The sequence below is a fragment of the Hyperoodon ampullatus genome (genome assembly GCF_949752795.1).
Source record: "Hyperoodon ampullatus genome assembly, chromosome: 5".
Taxonomy (NCBI): domain Eukaryota; kingdom Metazoa; phylum Chordata; class Mammalia; order Artiodactyla; family Ziphiidae; genus Hyperoodon; species Hyperoodon ampullatus.
In genome coordinates, this window is record NC_136918.1 from 39,920,128 (window position 1) to 39,939,806 (window position 19,679).

General features: G+C 38.0%; 1 protein-coding gene across 2 annotated transcripts in view; it reads right to left on the bottom strand.

Moving 5' to 3' along the window:
* Positions 1–19,679, bottom strand: part of CCDC50 (coiled-coil domain containing 50) — a 60,623-nt gene that overhangs the window by 32,531 nt on the left and 8,413 nt on the right. For both annotated transcript variants that reach the window (XM_079705475.1, XM_079705474.1), the window contains exons 2-3: positions 1,480–1,542; positions 500–626 (exon numbers count right to left, since the gene is read on the bottom strand). In XM_079705475.1, the coding sequence (XP_079561601.1) occupies positions 500–626; positions 1,480–1,542 (190 nt within the window). The remainder of the gene's footprint in view (positions 1–499; positions 627–1,479; positions 1,543–19,679) is intronic.

Below are 19,679 nucleotides of genomic sequence, written 5' to 3' on the forward strand. Positions count from 1 at the left end.
GTCAGGGAACTAAGAGCCTGTAAGCTGTGCGGCACAGACACACAAAAAGAAAAACCAGGGGTTCGAGGAAAATAGGAGTAGCAAACACTGCTAGGAAACAATAAAGGAACCCAACAGACCTCATGCAGTTCTTTGACATCCAGTATTTCGCTGGATTCCCCCCAAAAGCCCAGGAGGCAGAGGGAACAGAGATCATTTGCCCCCTGTACAGGTAAGGAAAACTGAGTCAGAGAGGTGGACCAAATGACTCAAAGTCTTCAGTGAAGAGTGTTGAGTCCACACCAGAAACCACATGTCCCAAAACCTAGTAAAGTATTCCAACAACAAAGACAATTTTTTTAATTCAAATAAAACTATGGGATAGTCACTGTAGGATCTGTAATCTAATAGTGAAAGGAACCAAAGGAACAGAGGGAGAGTCCTCTTCCCTGCCCTGGTTGCTGACCCCACAGAGAAAAACAGTCCGGGCATGATGCCATCCCAGTCCCCAAGTCCTCACAGGTCTTTGTAGCGCTTCTGCAGCTGAGCGTGAGCTTTCAGATCTTCCTCTTGAAGCTGCTTAGCCACCTGGAGATCATGCTGGACCAAACGGTTCCGCTGAACATTCGATGCCAAATGATGCTCAACTGGATAGTAAAATTGGAGAGAGGAATGATAATGCTTTGGCTTATTAATGATAAACCTGAGAATAAACTTAAGAAGAGCCTTTCCATTAAAAAGGGCTTCACATCCATCATTTCATCTTATGCTCTAAATAATGCTATATAATACGCAGCACAGGAGTTATTATTTTCATCTTTGCATTGCAGAAAAAGAGAATCAGAAAGGTTAAGTAATTTGTATTGGGCACAAGATAAAATAGTGGCAGTGCCAGGACTTCTACTCAAATAATCTAAAACCAGGGCCAGTGCTCTTTCTGCTCTACAAGTTGCCCCCTTATTTATAAAATACTATTTCAATACTGAATTTTTATATTGACACACGAATTAATGATTCACAAATTACAAATTCATACTTATGCACTTTTGTATAACACATATGACTTAGATTTACTATTCATGAGTACATACATAAAAATTCAGAAAAATCTACAATCTAGACACTGCCATCACCTGGGAAAAGATGTTCAGGCCTCCTATTCTAGGGGAAGGAACCCATCCCTCTGCCAGCCTTCTACACACCCCCCATGCATGTATAACCACTATCTCCCTCCTACAGCACTAAGGCAAAGGAAATGGTTCAAGTCCCTCTTTTCCTCCGATACACCCAACAGTCTTCTCATCCCTAGCAGCTATCTGACTTCAAAACACCCAGAACTTCATTCTTCACTGAGGTGTCATTTGCCTAGACAGATCCCTCAGGATGGATGGGTGATATAGCCCGATGACTCTGTTTTCTCCCTGCCTCATCCTGAGAAATCTGCCGCAAGCTACCACTAAAAAAGAAAATTGAAGGAGCACGCAGAGGGCTATTACTCACTCTCTTGTTCCTGCAGGCTGTGGGCCAGGGTGTGGTCCTCCAGGACAGCAAAATCTCGGCACACTGCAGAGGATGAGGGAGAAGGGCCGACAGGAAGGCTCATTAGTAGTACTTTAACATAAAAAGAAAAAGATCTTGCTCAGAACTTCAAAGACTCCAACCTAATATTTTAGGATGATCAACTTTATAACTCGCAATGCGCAAAACAGTGACTAGTTAGTATAAAGTCTTCATTCACAAAAATCCACATAGTACCTGCTCAGGGCCAAGAACAAGGTATCACAAAATAATGGTTAGGTCCCTGGCCTAAGAAAATTAATCACAGAATCAGAACCCAGAGGCCCAGAAATTCTAATCCACTTCTATAAGGAGAGGGCAAGGACTGCCGTAATAATAAGAGACAAGAATGTTTCACATATTGCAGCTGAGAAAAATCTGAGTTTTTTGCATGGTCAGAGGAGTTAAGCCATCTGGGATTCAGAGGATCCTTTCCCAGAGCCTTATGTGTATCCTGGTGCTCTTAAGGAAAAACACACCTTTATTAGTCCCTTAGGCAGGAGCAGATCTCTATTTTAAGTGTAGTCACATTCTTCAATGGGTCCACACCCTCCGACACGAGTTAGAACTGGTTCTCTAGGTCTCTCTAAATACAGAGATGCCTAAAGAGAGCCTGCAAACCAAAAGACAGTGGGAACCTTGGAGGGTACCTGGCATCTGCCCCTAACTTTGCCTCCATCTGGATAGCCAGGCAAGAGCGTTTCCTGGACTACTTTCTTAGACGCAAATAAGAAGAGATGGTCTTAAAGGTCCATTCCACCCCAAACTGTAATTTAAACTTCTGCTTCTTAAAACATACATGTGAAGGACTCTTATCATGAAAAATGCTGTTTTGTTTGTTTTAAGGACGTGTAGTTTAGGTGATATATCCTTACTCTATTCCAAACATGTACCTCACATTAAAGAGGAAAGTTCCCAAAGCCTCAGACTATTGCAATGTGTAGGACTCATGAAACTGTCCTCTAGGGCTTACCAGAGTTTACAGATTTCTTTCTGAAGCTCTGACTTTGTCTGTGAAGACATTTAATTAAAACAGAATGAAAAAACATTCCTTTGCCATTCTTAGCACTTATGTATGTTCACATACACATTCACACAGCCCTGTCCCTCGCTGAGAGATAATGCAACAAAAAAGCAGGCAGAGCTTGGAGACGTCAAGATTACTCTGAAAAGGTTTTATGATGGAAAAATCATTTCTGCCCCCAAATCATATTAAAACGAATATGACCTACTTAGCCCTGGCTCAAATGCAACTACAAAACCAGCAATTTCAATAGAAAGTCCTGTTCTTTTATATCCAATATATTCTCAGCAAATTCTAACAACTTGAGGCCCAGGTCAAAGTCCCCCAATATTTCACAGAATGAAAGTGCTTTCAAGAAGAGCTAGTTAAATCTCTTATTTAACAGGTGAGGAAAATAAGGGCCAGAAGGAAGAAAGGGCTTCTGAAGGCTGTATACATAGTTTGCCGGTGGCAGGGCTGGGAGTCAGTTTCTCAGCAAGCAAGAGCTCTTTCTCCTCATGACAACCAGCCCTCCTGGACTCTGGTAAACCACAGTCGGAACAGACTGAAAGAAGATATTCTATGCTGACCAACATGCATTCTCTAAAACACTTAGCTGATTGACATTAATTAATTAAATGTCTAAGACACATATGGATTTAGTTCACAGAAAACACATATTCAGAATGAATATTTTAAAAAGTTTAAAAGCCACTTCAATTTATGTTATTAGAGCAGAAAGGTATGCCAAAACAATATATTTTATATGCTTTTAATATTATGCTGAATAAAATAAAAATTACAAAATTACTACAGTTTTCCATGTGGATAACCATGTGAATAACTGCAATAATTTCATGTTTTTTTTATTTCAGTCAGCATGACATTAAAAATATAATGTTTAAGTGGGCTTCCCTGGCGGCACAGTGGTTGAGAATCTGCCTGCCAATTCAGGGGACACGGGTTCGAGCCCTGGTCTGGGAAGATCCCACACGCCACGGAGCAACTGGGCCCGTGAGCCACAATTACTGAGCCTGCGCGTCTGGAGCCTGTGCTCTGCAACAAGAGAGGCCGCGATAGTGAGAGGCCCGTGCACCACGATGAAGAGTGGCCCCCGCTTGCCACAACTAGAGAAAGCCCTCGCACAGAAATGAAGACCCAACACAGCCATAAATAAATTAAAAAATAATAATAATAATGTTTAAGGATACATATACCTGTAGTAAAAATATATGTTTTTAATATCTGGTACCGACATAGTGACCCCTAGAGACACAAGCAAAGGGGCAGGTGTGCCTTCACTATATATATATATGCTATTCCACTGCTTTATAAACAAACTAGAGAAGACTGAAGGAAGTGAGGCAAAATATTAACATCTATTAAATTTAGGTGATAGGTTCCTGGGTTTCTATATTTTCTGTGCTTTTTGTAATGTTTTACATATACTGCACTTAAATTCTACAGCTAAATATACAAACTTTTAAAATTCACATCTTTATTCAGCAGCAGCACAAATAAACCATAAACATGATGACTCATTTGATATATCATAATACACCAAGGAATTTGTGAATTTATGATTACCTTAATAATGACTCTTCTTAATTATTTCTTAATATGTAAAAAGGCTGAAGTATATTTAATTATTGTGATTTGACCCTGAATCTTATTACAGTAGAGGCTGAATTGGTACCCACAAAATATGGGTAAGGCCTGCACTAGAAAAGAACCTAGAAGATCTTTCATGACTACAAAGATGTACACACACTCATACATGCACAGGGTTGTATTGTCAATACACAGATTTAGCCCTTCAAAGTTTACTAAAAACTTCCAAATATATCGTCTCATTTATGCAGAAATATTACTTACTTAATCCATAATTTCCTATGCATCCACTCTAGTTGCTTTCAAAGTCCGCCTCTGTATTCTTTGCAATGCTAATCTAATGCAACCTGGGAAAGTCACACATCCAGCCACCTTGCAAATCAGTAACCAGTTTGGGAATTACAGAAAACAATTCTCAGCCAGGACAAGTTCAAAGCCAGGAGCTTTGCTCCTCCTCTAATCCACTCTACTTTGAAGCAAACGGCTATAAACAGTACTGAGAATAAACAGCATAAACTCATCTCACTACGTTTCCAGGCAGGCACATTTAAGACGAACTACTGGACCCTGGGCTTTTATCCTGCCACTTCTCAAACGTTTTCCCTCCTATGCTCACTTTCATTCACCCTAATCTCAGGTTATCTTCTTGCCATTAAGCCAACCCCATCATTCTCCATTCCCATCCAGCCCTGCAATCTCTACACCTTCCACACAGTTAGTGCTGGATGTAGCATAAAGTAGGACTTCAGGAGATGCTCATCATAGAAAAAATGAAGAAATACTGGTCAATAAAGTCAAAGAACAGAGCTCCATAGACAGGAGGAAAACAATGTTATGAATAGAATTAAGCTCTGTCGTTAATGACAGCATCACAGAGACTTATAAAATTTTTCAGACATTCAAATAAAAACTAGAAACCTCTCCCTTTCCCATGAAAAGAACAGAGCTTTAGTGATTTTTAAAATCCAGATATGTACATATATACAGTGGATTAGTTTATATTAAGGCAAGCAAGTCTCAGGAGTGGGAAGTAGGATGTATATATCTCCCACCTATTTTCCTTGAAGAGAAAGATGATTCTCATTCATCTGTGGATCCCCCTCAATAAACAAATGGCATAGTACGCAACTAGTAAACACAGTTATTCAACAAACATTTGCTAAATTCTATTATTAGGAGGAATAAGTCATTTACAAGCCATCAGGGAGGTGGAGTTGACAGAAAGGTAAATAAGCATGATATAAAATTTAATAAAGGTTATAAAGACCTATAGAAAATTCCTTGAAGGCATAAAAGTGGAGCAGTTGTGCTTGTTATGAACTGGGGGTAGGTATAAGGAGTGCGGGTGACTTGGCAGAGCTGTATCAGGAAACCTTAAAGTAGTTAACATACAAAACCAACCTCAAAGGAAGGTTAAAACTCCTAGGGCAGAAGTGGTGAGCGTTCTTAGCAGAGGGACGAATTAACTCTATACAAACTAGAAGATGAGTGAAGAAGTCATTCCTGTTTTGTCATTTTTTTACCCACATCCCCAAACTTTCTGAAAATAAATTGCTATGAAAACTGAGCAAGCTTCTTCCCACATAAAAATGCCTGGATTGGGTTTCCCTGGTGGCGCAGTGGTTGAGAGTCCGCCTGCCGATGCAGGGGACGCGGGTTCGTGCTCCGGTCCGGGAAGATCCCACATGCCGTGGAGCGGCTGGGCCCGTGAGCCATGGCCACTGAGCCTGCGCGTCCGGAGTCTGTGCTCCGTAACGGGAGAGGCCACAACAGTGAGAGGCCCGCGTACAAAAAAAAAAAAAAAAAAAAAAAAAAAAAAAGCCTGGATTACTAATACATTCACTAGAAACTATTTCTTTCAACTGTGTCTGTAGTGCCTTTTATGTTCTGGTATAATTTTGTGAATTATTCTGTTTTAGTGTAAATGCTATTAGTAGCAGATGGAATACATACTCACTGCTTTGAGAGCTGGGTTTATGCTTACTTTCCTTCCTTCTGTACACATGGAAACACCCTCTATGAATGAGGAAGATGTTCCAGACACAGATTTTGTCTTGAAAAGTTTGGTAATGATAGGCAACTGCAATTGACATTGATATAACACTTTGTAGATTACAATGCACTTTCACACTTATTCCTCCTAACTGTCTGAGGGTCTGAAGGTTTTATCAATATCTTCATTTTATTTATGAGGAAACTAGGCTCAGAGAAATAAACTGGCTTGACCAAGATAACCCAACAAATGAGCAAATGAATTGCAAACCAACCTGAGCTCTTCTGGCCTCCAATATTTCTGCTCAAAGAACTCCTAGAAGAAATGGGTCTATGTTTAAGTATGTCAGAAAAGAGTGATATTATTAAATACTAATTAAAATAATACAAATATGCATTAGGTTCTTTGAAATTGAGGATGAAATAAAATTTAGGTAAGGGTGGTACATGTGTTCAGAAGGTGGGTTCCAAGGTCCTAAAACAGAGCAATAAAAATGGACATAGTTTACTTGGTCTCACTATCTCCCAAGAAGAAGTCTCTAGCTATCACGGTTGGCCTGTGTTCACTTCTGAAAAGCAAGGACAAAAAAATTTTGCACAGTATTTCATAGATGACCTATAAGAAAAACCCTAGGTAGTAACTGCAGTGGGAAATTCCAAGGAAAATCTCCCTTTGGGATCTAACCACTTTCCCCCATCTCCATTCAAAATCAATGGCTTTTCTTCCCCTTGGTAAGAGAGTATTAATGAATTCAGACTAATGTGTCTCAGAGTTGTTAAAGACAATTTTAACTAAGAAATGATAACATAGGCAAAACCCCTAAGCCTTTGTCTGCTGCCCTACAAGAGAAATGTCTCTCTACTCGATTAAAGAAGTCTCTTCCCTTTATTAAAAGCTTTAATAAAACTGCCTCAGTAGAAGAGAAATGGGATGCAGGTAAACTGTGAATAGACCTCATCCTAATGCCAAATCTTCCACATTCTCAGCCCCAGGAAAGTTTATATATAGGGACTAAGATGACATCAACATCACCACCACTAATACCAACACCAAAACCAGTCTCCAACCCCATTACCACCACCGTCAGTGGGAGCTTCTTAGAGATGCTCAGCTATGGAATGGAGACACTCTCCTAACCACCTGCCCCAATTATGAGCCCCAAAACAACAAACACAGCTCTGAGCCCGTGGTCACTCTGACAACTGAAATTTCCCACTTTCAGGCAGAAAGCTGAAAACAATAAGAATAATACCCAAGTAATGTTTGAGCAATTAATTTATTGGGATAAAGCATAACTGAAAGGTAACCTTTGATCCTTCTCTGACTTCTAGTGTCTATAATTTCATCTTGTTGAAATGAACAAAATTGAAATACAGTATGACAGAGGAAATAGGGTGGCAGCTAATTTTGGCTGATGCTAAAGAGGTGAACAACACAGGTGTTCCATACTCATTTACTTCATTCCTAGTTAAAGTAGCCAATGGGAGGGCTACTTTTCTGATCAAGTCTCCAAATGCCCTGTTCTTTCCAATATACTATGGTTACTCCATCTGTCTGGGAGATAGAAGAGCCTTCTGAGCACAAATCTATAAAATAATTAAATCAGATCCACCTTCCTGTAGTTATTATTCTCAGTATAATTATCCCCCCTTACTAAACTACCCACAAAGTACACACAGATTTCTGCAATTCTTTTATGAAAAACATAGATTTTCATTCCATATATTGTACAAATGATTGGGGCATCATTAACCACTGTTTCAATTGTTTGGGGATTTTTATGGTTATTGGTTTTGGTGTATGTTTTTCTTGGGTGGTTGGTGTGGGTGTGAAACACAGAGAATTGGGGAGTCTTGCAAGTCTGAGGGAAGTTTAGTCACCATTACACAGATGATGGACATAAGAACCCTTTTCTATCTGCCAGCGGTTCCTCTCTACTCTCAAAAAATTCATAATCAACCTTCAGAAACCTCATTCAAATGTTACTTCTCTATTAATCCAATCCTATAGGACACCAAACCAAAACCATCACAACTGATGCTCTCACACACCCAGCAGATTTACTTATGCTTTTCTTCCCCCCAGTGATTTCATAATATGTAGTAAATATAACACTGGAGAACTAATCATATAAATACATGTACTCATTTGTTTCCCCATTATACATTCAAGATCCTGAAAGGTAGGAAAAATCTTATGGATCATTTTCTCTCCAATATTTATTTCAATGCCTGGGATGATGGTTTTCAAATAAATCCTTGTGGAAAGGAGGGCTCCTGAGAAAAATGATGACTAGTATAAATGATGCACCATGAAATCTTGCATTTCCACATTCTCCAGCTTACCTAAACAAAGCTAAGAAGCTGCACATCTACCCACAATGCCTTAAATGACAGTAAAGGGTTTCTGTTCCCAACACCTCAAATTTCAGATGTATTATAATGGAAAGGATAATTACCTGATAGACTCCTAGAACACCTAGAAAAGTTGTACACTCAGGCAGGTGGTCGATTCTTGGTTCCTTTAGAGGACAATTAAGTACATCACTCAAAATGGCTCTGAAAGTTAGAATAACATGCCAAGGATCACATAGTTAAATATGTGGCATTTCCAAGATTAGACCCCAGGGCTATGAAAAATGTCTGTATACATGAGGACATGTTTATTAAGCTAAACAGCCTGACAGGGTACATAGGATGTATGTGGTATTTTAAAGCAGAATGCACTGTGTGCTAAGGTGCTGGCATGAATTTTCAGAATCTGGAGCTAGTCCCCTGAGCTATTTGTTTGATAAAACTGTCTCATGTCCTCAGAAGTCCTCTATAGTTGCAGGCTGCCAAATAGTCCTGAAAATTAGAAAATGTTAATAAATTAAATAAAAGGTGAATGAAAAACAAGTCAAGGATGACAGAACCAAAAAAAAAAAAAAAAAAAAGTAGGAGGAGAGAAAAGTCCTGGAAATCTAGTAACAGAAAGACATTTTCAGGGTTAATTATCCTTCCATCAACATTACAAAATGATAGAAAGCTCCCCTTTTCATAAAAAGCTCCACAAAGACCAGAACAGTATAACCCAGGATTTTCTGCAAAGTTCTACCAAATATCTGATTTGCTAAAGTCACCACCTTGGTTAGAAGTCTAAAATGTATTAGAGCATCAAGAGGCTTTAATCCAAAACACCTCTGAAAATAAAAAAGGCCCTAGATGACAGGTTGGGTTCCCAAGTTTCCTCAAATATTTCTAAATTTTAGTCACTGTTCATAAAAAGATGCTGATTCATCACTTTCTTAAAATTATAGAAATTGATTATCAGAAAGGGTCTGAGTAGTTGTTTAGTCCAGCTTTATCCTGTCCAAATAATCATCTGGACTCCTCATAAATATTTAACCACAGGAAGCCCACTTCCTTTCAACACAGTTCCCTTTCGGGTAACTATAAAATGGTCTGTGGAAGGACAAAACCTGCCAATCTATAGATATCATCCCTGGTCCTAGTTCCAGCCTCAGAGTGCACTCACATTCCCTACAGTGTATGTGGGTGTTTTGTAAAAACCACTGGTACTCTTCAGTCTGTTGTTTTATACACACCATAGATGACCATCCACATGGCATATTATATGGGCTATGCACAGGTGAAGTCCTGAAGGTACTCGCCATGATATGGGCAGAGCCCAGGGCTGATTTCTGAGCCTTTCTATAGTGTACACTGACTATAGCTGAAATACTTGATTTTTCAAGTTAAAGTTTATTTAGAAAATACTAGAAAAGATAAACATCAAAATCCTAACATTGATCAGGTACTGTAGGACTATAATGTAGCTTATTTTCCTTCTAAAACATTTCTATATTTTCCAATTTATCTAACATGAAATGGAATCTTATTATTTATAATCCCTTGCATAACATTTTATAATTAAAAAAATACATGTTTTTAATCTAATTTAAGCATGGAAACAGTGAAGCAGCAAATATTTACTACAGGAAAAAATAAGTTGCAGTAGCAATGTTTATGGATTCAATTTAATTATACTGTTTCCTTAAGGTTAGAGAATAAGTGTTTTTTTTTTTTAAGGAAAAATGTATGCTAACAAAAACAAAGTCTGCGTAAGACCCCAAATTTGCATCTGATTTTCCTGAGAACCAAAGCAATCAGGGAAATATGAAAAGCTGTTCAGTTCTCATCATTGTAAAGGAGAAATAACACCAGTTCCTGACTGGAGAGAAATGTTTTACTAGTACCAAACACGAAAGCAAGTTCAGCCACCATGTTGGAACTTAAGTAGAAAACACTGAGTTATATAATGTACTACTCAATAGTTCAAGCATGAGTTTTAAACACGTGTCTACATACACACAAACATATGCACACACCTTCAACAAAAGAACAAGACTGAGCTCAGTAAGGAGACATTTTAAAAGGCAAAACAACTGATTTAATCCCAACATTGAACTCTGATGCAATTCATCAAAATAGGTTCCTGAGTTTTTTTCCCCCCTAATCCTCCCAATTCAAAGTTAAATGAAAGCCCCAGTAACCCAAACCACTTGTTTGGCAAGGAGATATATTATAGCTAACCACAGACACACTAGATTGCAGGCAAGTGGTTTTGAAAATGCTGAGATAATATAAGTCCTCAAATCAGAAGTACTACTTTAATATCACAGACCATCTGCATCATTATCAGAGACCACAGAGTAACTGGGTAACTTATTGGAAAAGTGAAACTGGCTGAGTCAGAAATTTCCATCAGACAGGGTAAAAGACTGAGGGTGAGAGGAATACTGAAAAAGGGAAGGAAAGTAGCAGGGTGGAAACAGCAGTTTTTACTCATCCTTGTAGAACTGCTGGATAGAGATAAGACTTTCCATTAGGAAATATCTGACTCAAGTTTTCATAAATGATTAAAAATACCCACAAACACAAACAACCTCACAAGCTTCCTGGGCTACAGGCATAAACTTTATGGACTGGTGCTTTGAAGCCAAACCTTTTTGTGTTGGCAGTAACAGAAGAAAAAAGTTACCCAAGAAAAATTACAACTCTCCAAAACCCCAAGTGAGGTGCATTCACATGGTCCAATGTTGGATGGAACATGTATTAGAAAAGACTGCCCTAAACTGAACCAAATCTGTATGTTCTATCCAACCATCATTATTCTATCCACTAGGGTCACAAAATTTTTTTTCACACCATATATGGTAGCCACTAGTCACACATAGCTATTTCTTTAAATTAACCAAAATTAAATTATAAAAATTCAGTTCCTCAGTCTCATGAAAAACATTTTCAGTGCTAAATGCCTTATGGGGCTGGTGCTTACCATTTTGGACAGTGAGGGATACAGAGCATTTCCACCTTCACAAAAGTTCTGCTGGACAACACTGCCCTAAACAATAATCACAGTATGACAGAAAGGACAGTGTCAATTTAGACAACTGGACCACTCAGCAGCATTTAAAACCATTTTAATCGTGTGTGTGTGAGAGAGAGAGAGAATGCATATTTATATTTTAACCAACAGATATAACTCGCTTTGCCAGTATGGACAACCAAGGGTCCTGAATATATTTTTAGCCTTGTAGTAGCTACTGATTTAACTTCAGAGTGCATTATTTCTCCTATGCTTCTTTTTTCTCAGCCTTAAGGTGGTGGTAGTTTTGCTAACCTCAGCCGGCTGAAAAGAATAAGAGTTGTTGTACATCTATCAAGTAACCACTGTGCAGATACAGTCACAGAAACAAAGTGAACAAATATCCTCTTGGAAAGGAAAGTGAGCTGTTAATTCAATATAGTTAAGGGAATTCGATTCTGTGAAATACAACTACTACTGAATAACCTACCAGATCTCTAATACCTTACAGATCATTTACCAAAGAACTGTGGATTCTCATTAGCAAATTATGCATTTGTGAATTTCAATTGGCTTGTAAAATTAAACCGATCATAATCAGAGGAGCCTTCTCCTAAAAGTACTGTCTCTGGTACCTTCCTTAAAGAACAATTATATTTTACATGGGTGTTCCACTTCAGAATAATTCAGGAATATATGAATTTACACAGCAGCTAAATACGTAATTACTCTTACTATCATAAAAATGATTAAAAAGGAAGCACTCCTGCTTTAAAATGATTCAGTTGATTTCTAAATAGATTTATAAAATTTCATAATTAAACATAGAAAGATGACTATCAAAATTACACTTACAAAAAAATGAAACTCTTAAACAGTGTTACAATTCTGTAGTACACTGCACAGAGCATTGGTAATGAGATATTCAGTGAATACTTACTGCATACAGAGGTACTACGGTATAACCAAGAGTACGCTTACCTAGATTCTAATCCTGGCTCTAACACTCACTAGATGAATAATCTTGAACAAATTAATATCACTTACATTTGCTCCCCTGTAATATGAGAGTAATAATAACAACTGTAAGTACTTAAGCATTGCAGGAAATTTTCTTTTTTAAGAAAAGTACTCGGGCTTCCCTGGTGGCGCAGTGGTTGAGAGTCCGCCTGCTGATGCAGGGGACGCGGGTTCGTGCCCCGGTCTGAGAGGATCCCACGTGCCGCGGAGCGGCTGGGCCCGTGAGCCATGGCCGCTGAGCCTGCGCGTCTGGAGCCTGTGCTCCACAACGGGAGAGACCACGACAGTGAGAGGCCCGCGTACCACAAAAAAAAAAAAAAAAAAAAAAAAAAAAAAGAAAAGTACTCACAAATTATTCTGATGGAGATAAACCTTCTATGTAGAAAACAATAGACCACTGATAACCACAGGGGTCTTCAAAAGGGTAAAAACCCTTAAACAAGCAGTAGCAGACAATTTTTTCAAAGCAATTTTCCACTATGAATATCCTGGTAGTAAAGATTTATTTCTTTTATTTTCACCCCATGTATCCCTAAAGAAACTCCGACCTTCTGTCCCTCTATTTGAATGGCACTTTTCCTGGCACTTAAGCCCTCAGATGGTTTGGCAGCCCTCAAATGGTTTGGTTTCTCTCTTTGCCTTAGCCTAGAAAGAAAAGCCACCCATCTCCTTAAACCTCTGTAGGATAAACCCAGTCATGCCCATTAAAACCCAAAAGATCACATCAAGCCAACTTAAGTACAAGTTTACACCAAGGGAAGAAAAACCATTTTGGTTTATTGGCTTCATATGACAAGTTTCCTTAAGTACTAGCTACTGCAAGTTCTATTTATCTTTGAACTTTCAACTTCTCTTCTGCAAGTAGATACTTTAGCTAGCACTTTCTTTCTTATTAGGATTCGTAAACTCATTTCAATTTCAAAAGATTGAGAGCACAGTAATACTCAAAATTAAAAAAAAAAAAAAACTTAAAAAATTGCTGATGGGATAAGTAGGTATGGGAAAAATATTCTCTTACCATCTTGTTCCCATAAAGCAAATTGCAACACTCACAGTTCCACTGTGGTAACCATTTGTCAGAACTCTACACTCATTTCCAGTAATCTTGGATAATGTAAATCTGAAAGTATGCACATAAAATAAATGGGCAAATCTTGAGATTTCTGTAATTCTACTCTGATATGCTGCCATATGCTCAATAATTGGTCATGTTTACTGACTAGATTGTGTTTTTCTAAAAGGTATCTTGAGATCATGGGTACATTCCTAGGATCAACTCAGTTTTTACACTTACTAGGGGAATGCCTCCCCAGAAGACCAGGAGATTTCTCTTACAAGCAGGCTTACATTAAAAGCAGATTTCATCTCCTAGAAATACTCTATACAGAAGAAGGTAATGAACCAACAGCAAACTGGAAAAAACAAGCCTGTGTTCCAGAGTACACCCAGAAACTTCCTAAGCAGATAACAGGGAGTTGTGCATAGATTTTAAGAAGGGATTCTGTCAACCACTTTGATTCTCCATGCAGTTCATCAGAGGGGATATTTTACTTTATTTCTTTTCTTTTTGAGAAGGAAACCTGTATTCACCTTTGTGGTATTTAAGTTAGATGTGAACTTCTGATGGTTCTCTATTACCAAAGAAAGCTGGACACTCAGTGCTATGGGAAGAGAGAAGCAAAAACTGAAGTTTAGTAATAAACTCCAATAAGAAAGAAGCTGAGATTTCTTCAACAATACAAAAGTGAACAGAGTACATAAAATGGCATCATGGTTCTGATTTGGATTTTGCCTAATGTTTAAAGAGTATTTCAGAGAAGAAAAAACAACTTTGGAGCTATACAGATCAGGATTCAAATATTGCTTTCTTATTGGCTAAAAGATCTTAGGCAAGTTATTTGATCTCTTTGAGCTTCAGGTTCCTCATCTGCAAAATGAGGATAAATGTTGTGAGGACTAAATTAGGTAAGTGAAGGGCCAGAGAAAACATCTGTCACTCAGTAAAAGGAAGTTCAATAAATGGAACTTCCAATTATTACTGGCATCATCAGAGTTAATGAATTCTTATAATTATTTATTTTCTATTAAGTACTTCTTTTAGTCAGGTCCCACTAAGTCCCTGATTAATACAGATCTATCATTTCTGTAGTATAGAATCTACAATGGAATAAGCAATCACTACTTCCTCTTATGAATGTATGGAAATGTTTCCTGGCAAGAAATTACAATATAATCAACAGCTGACTACATTTCAATAGCTCTTTCTAACTTCATATGTTTTCTCATGAGGGAGAACATGTTTCCTATACATACGCATTGTGCACCTGAGTTAAAAGGAAATCAATGTGTCTAGAATGTTTAATAAACTCCACCACTCCAAACTTTTTTCAGTTGAATGTCCAGGATTAGAAAGCAAAGTAGAATTCTATGTGAAAGTCATGTAATTATAATTTACTAAAATAGAACAATCATCAAAGTATCACCATGAAGAATGGTAGGAGAGTAGACTGTTGAGAAGAAGTGCAGCCATCAAAATCTAAACAAAATATTAACATGTAAATTTAAAATACAGCATGTCTAAAACCAGATGAATTTTCCTAATTTCTGTTCCTTGAATACGCCAGTAAAAGCTTTCTGCCAAATCCACATGGCATTTTGGTATCTTACTATAAGAAATGTAGATATCTCTTTCCCAATTTATAGAAATATAATGGCCTTATTGTAGCATATAAGGAACAAACAGGTTGAAGTACAAACAGCCCAGTTCTTCATTCCAGATACCGGTCAGAATTTTAGTTCTGGCTCTGTCAGCAGCTCACCAAGTGACCTTTGACAAGTCACTTTCCAAATCAGAACCTCAGTGTCCTGACCTATAAGGAAACAGTCCAAATTATTTTTAAGAACTCCTACAACTTAGATATAGGGTAGTATGAAATTTAGTCGATTCAGTATAAGTAATATATATTTGTCTCTTGGATACAAACACATCATCTAAAACGTCATAACCACAGCCTATATAAAAGACTATCCATACAGGATGACTGTTATGCTAACTTTCTGCTGTACCAAATATTGCTTTCTTCATTGCTGTTGTTGGTTTTACCATTTCTACCATACAAAATGGCAAACATCTGCTTTTATCCATCATATTTTATGTATAGTAGCCTTAACCACCAATAAATCTTAAAGTAACCTTTTGTTCAATCTAGTGACTTATAAAATGGTAGACTTATCCTGTCTCAACTAGCAGTTCTCACAGAGCCTTCAGTATCATGGTAAAATGAGACCATGTTATCATTTACTGTCCAATGAATGCAACTGTGGACTGTACTATTTACTAAAAGGTTAACCTGGGGCCAGATGAACAGAGTACAGCCTGGGAAAGCAAACACCCTCAATATTCAGAAGTCTTCTTGAAGATCACTAAATTTAAGCTCAACTAGAATGTGTTCTAAATGCCTTGGATTTCTCTATGTATTGTTACTGAAACTGGCTTCAGTATAGTATATTTGGTTATCCTGTAGTATATTTGGTTATCATGTAATTCCCCTGAAGAGGAAGTGAAAGAAAATCAGGGGCAGCCTGCATCTGTGAACAGGAAGACAAGCTGTCCAAATACTTTTCTGCTCTAGAGGATTGATTCACTTGTCTCACTTGTTTTTTAAGAATTCAAAGTCATTTTGATGATTTTAAAAAACTGTTATAATATCTACCTAGAAGTATAAATTGGTTTTTGTAGCACTGTATGTTTTTAAAACAGTGTTAACTTCTAATACACCATATGAAGCTGAAAGAGACTAAGCAGTATGCCCTAATTTAGAAAACCATCCTAAAATAAGTATGAATTAAACATATCCACCCCCAAAGCAAAAATTCTTGAGGTCTTTTGCTCACGCTTTACCACCTTCTCTTGATCATAAACCATACCAGGTTTATAATCTGTACGTTCATCTTTTTAGTTTCCAACTCAAAATATTCAGATTCTTCACAGTCAGGACCTCTATAATCAAGAACTTAAAAAAATACATGTTACATGTGACCTGTTTAGTTAAAACTTTATAAGAACCTTGACCCCTTTACCTAAAAATAAATCTAAAGGAGAAAACAGTAAACATAAAAATTCTGAATAGAATCCAATACCATCTAAGAAACTAACTGAATCCTTTAGTAACAGCAACAAAATGATACCATATCACAATCCTGGAAAATGTACACACTTGAACAGGGTCTTACTTAACTAAAATCAATCCATAAACAGGTAAGATCATTGCTTCCAAAGGAGCCTACTATGTGTTTTGGCCTTGAGTTAACCTTAACACCAATCAGTCCCCTACAGACATTTCATAGATGGGGAAATTTCATGCAACAAAAAGTAAAAGTGATTGCTTCTAATCCTCTATTCCTATCCCAGTGAATTCATGCAAATAATCATGGCTCTTATTCTAGTGTCATTAGTTCAGTTAGCTCAGGTCAGTCTGCCCACTGAACATAAGCTGTCAGATACTCTGACAAGTTTTCTGGAGTATCTCCTATGTGTAAGGATCCCCAAGAAGTACTGAGATCAGTCAGCTATCAGTCTTGTCTTGATAGAGAGCTTGCAGACCAATACAGAGGATGAGACATGTTGCTTAAGGAAGTAAGTTAAAGAGATACACAGGAAAGAAACAGGGTAGACTTAACAAAAAATCAGCATTTGAGTTGGGCCTGGGGAGGTGGTGAGAGGATAGAAAAATGCTATATTTAGATAGTATAGAAGGAAATACCATGCAGAGGATTAGGACTCAAATAACAATGGTCTGGAAAAAAAGGAGAAGTTGGAGTACTTTAGGGTAACTTGAACAGTAATATCACTGAGACTGAATGCATAACACCGCATTTTGCAAAATACTTTCATATCCATTTCTTCAATTAACTCTCATGGAAAGTCCATATATTAGACATAGTAAATATTATCTCCAATAAACAGATAAGGAAAGTGAAGCTTAGAGATATTGAGTGTTTTCTCTGAGTCCTTACATCAAATGAGTAGGAAAGATGAGATGTGAAACCAAGGCTTAACAAGTCTAGGTTCAAAGTACTTCCCTTTCCAAAGACGTCAGTCTGCTTAAGTTAAATTTTATACAAGCTTGCTTTCAATCTGGACAAATTATTTAATGTATCAGTAAACAAGAGCAAATACTGCAAAATAATTCTAGGAGGAGCTCAATTCCTTAAAAGATACACAGCAGAAATGTACAGAGTAAAATGGTAGCCTCCTACTCTATTTAAGATGAAGAAAATGACAGTTATATTACATACTGCCAAGTAAGTAGGAATCAGAAATGTGTGCATTTCTTACCTCCCTTCAATAGCACAAATCTTTTCAACACCCATTCTCCACATTCAGGGGGAATAAATGGGGAGAACCAATAAACAGGAAACAAAAAGAAAACTAACTAATTTACAGTAGAATTTTCGGGGCTTCCCTGGTGGAGCAGTGGTTGAGAGTGTGCCTGCCGATACAGGGGATGCGGGTTCGTGCCCCGGTCCGGGAAGATCCCACATGCCGTGGAGCGGCGCGGCGCATGAGCCATGGCCGCTGAGCCTGCGCGTCCGGAGCCTGTGCTCCGCAACGGGAGAGGCCACAACAGTGAGAGGCCCGCGTACTGCAGAAAAAAAAAAAAAGCACAGTAAACTGGAGTCTATCAATAATAGCTCCCTAACCATTTTCTAAACCTCCAGCTTGTCCCCTCCAATATACACACATAGCCAAAATGATCTTTCAAACATTAGCTTTGTGGAGTTTTAATGGGGTAACTTACAAGGGGAAAAGAAAAGAAGAAATGCTTCATGGGTACACTAAAGCCCAATTTAAAATAATGAGGTCTGACCATGGAAAACTAGGAAAACAACAGAAGCAGACATGGCAAGTTAGAATCCAGCAATCACTGACAGGATAAGGAACCGTTTGTAAGCAAAGCCAGAAAGTGATCTGTAAATGCAGACACTGAGAGCGCACAGTCCTTTCCAAAATAGCTGCTGGCAGATGTCAGGCCAAACTCAACGTGCAGATGAGAGGATATGAATCTTAATCAAGTTCCTTGTTTCTCTTCCTCTACTTCTGGTTTCCCAACTAGACAATAAAAACGTTTTGAAAGTATTTGCCAACCCTAACATTCTGTATTTTGCTGAATTTCATAATATGAAAGACAAAGCTAATATTTTAAAGTATTTGGTGGGAAGTGCTACTCAAAAATTAGTGAATTTAGTACCTAAAGTGAATCATGGACTCCTCTATATAGTCAATAGGCAAAAAAATTCATTGATGGGGAGGCAATGAAGAGGGAAAGATATCCTTGTAAGTCATTCGTGCTTTTACTATATGCAGTTAAAAGTCCTGGAGTAATGCTAATGGAAAGTGACTCAGTCTTTATGACTCATTAGAAAAATAAAAGCCAAAAAAGTCCAGTGGGGACTCCCCTGGTGTTTGGTCATTGAGAAGCTGTATCAGGACTAGAAATGCCCATCACACACTAAGCCTTCAAAGTTTAGTGGTTAATCAACCTAGGTACTTCTGATACAAGTTTCCAAGAAGACAAAGTGACACTTCATTCATGCATATATTCGTAGCATGTTTTGAAGAGAGCCAGTAACAAGTAACAAGCTAAGAATCATAAGCAAACTTTTTAGAAGTTGAACTTGTTTACTCATGCACTTCACTCATGAAAGCCCCACAGATCCTTACTCAGAGCTGGCATATGGATTATTCTTACTTTACATAAGATTTCTACCTTGATAATCAATTGTGAAGTCCCTAGAAATGTATATGGAGAGCACATTTTCTTCTTAAAAAAAAGTAAAATAAAAATCAGGATGTAAGCCTGTATTTTTAAAAGTCACTACAAAAATAAAACATGCTACACGAGTTCAGCCAATAATAGTCCCTGACAGCGCACCACTATAATTAAAGAAAAGTTTTTTTTTTTTTTTTTTTTTTTTTTTTTTTTTTTTTTTTTTTGCAGTACGCGGGCCTCTCACTGTTGTGGCCTCTCCCGTTGCGGAGCACAGGCTCCGGACGCGCAGGCTCAGCGGCCATGGCTCACGGGCCCAGCCGCTCCGCGGCATGTGGGATCTTCCCGGACCGGGGCACGAACCTGTGTCCCCTGCATCGGCAGGCGGACTCTCAAC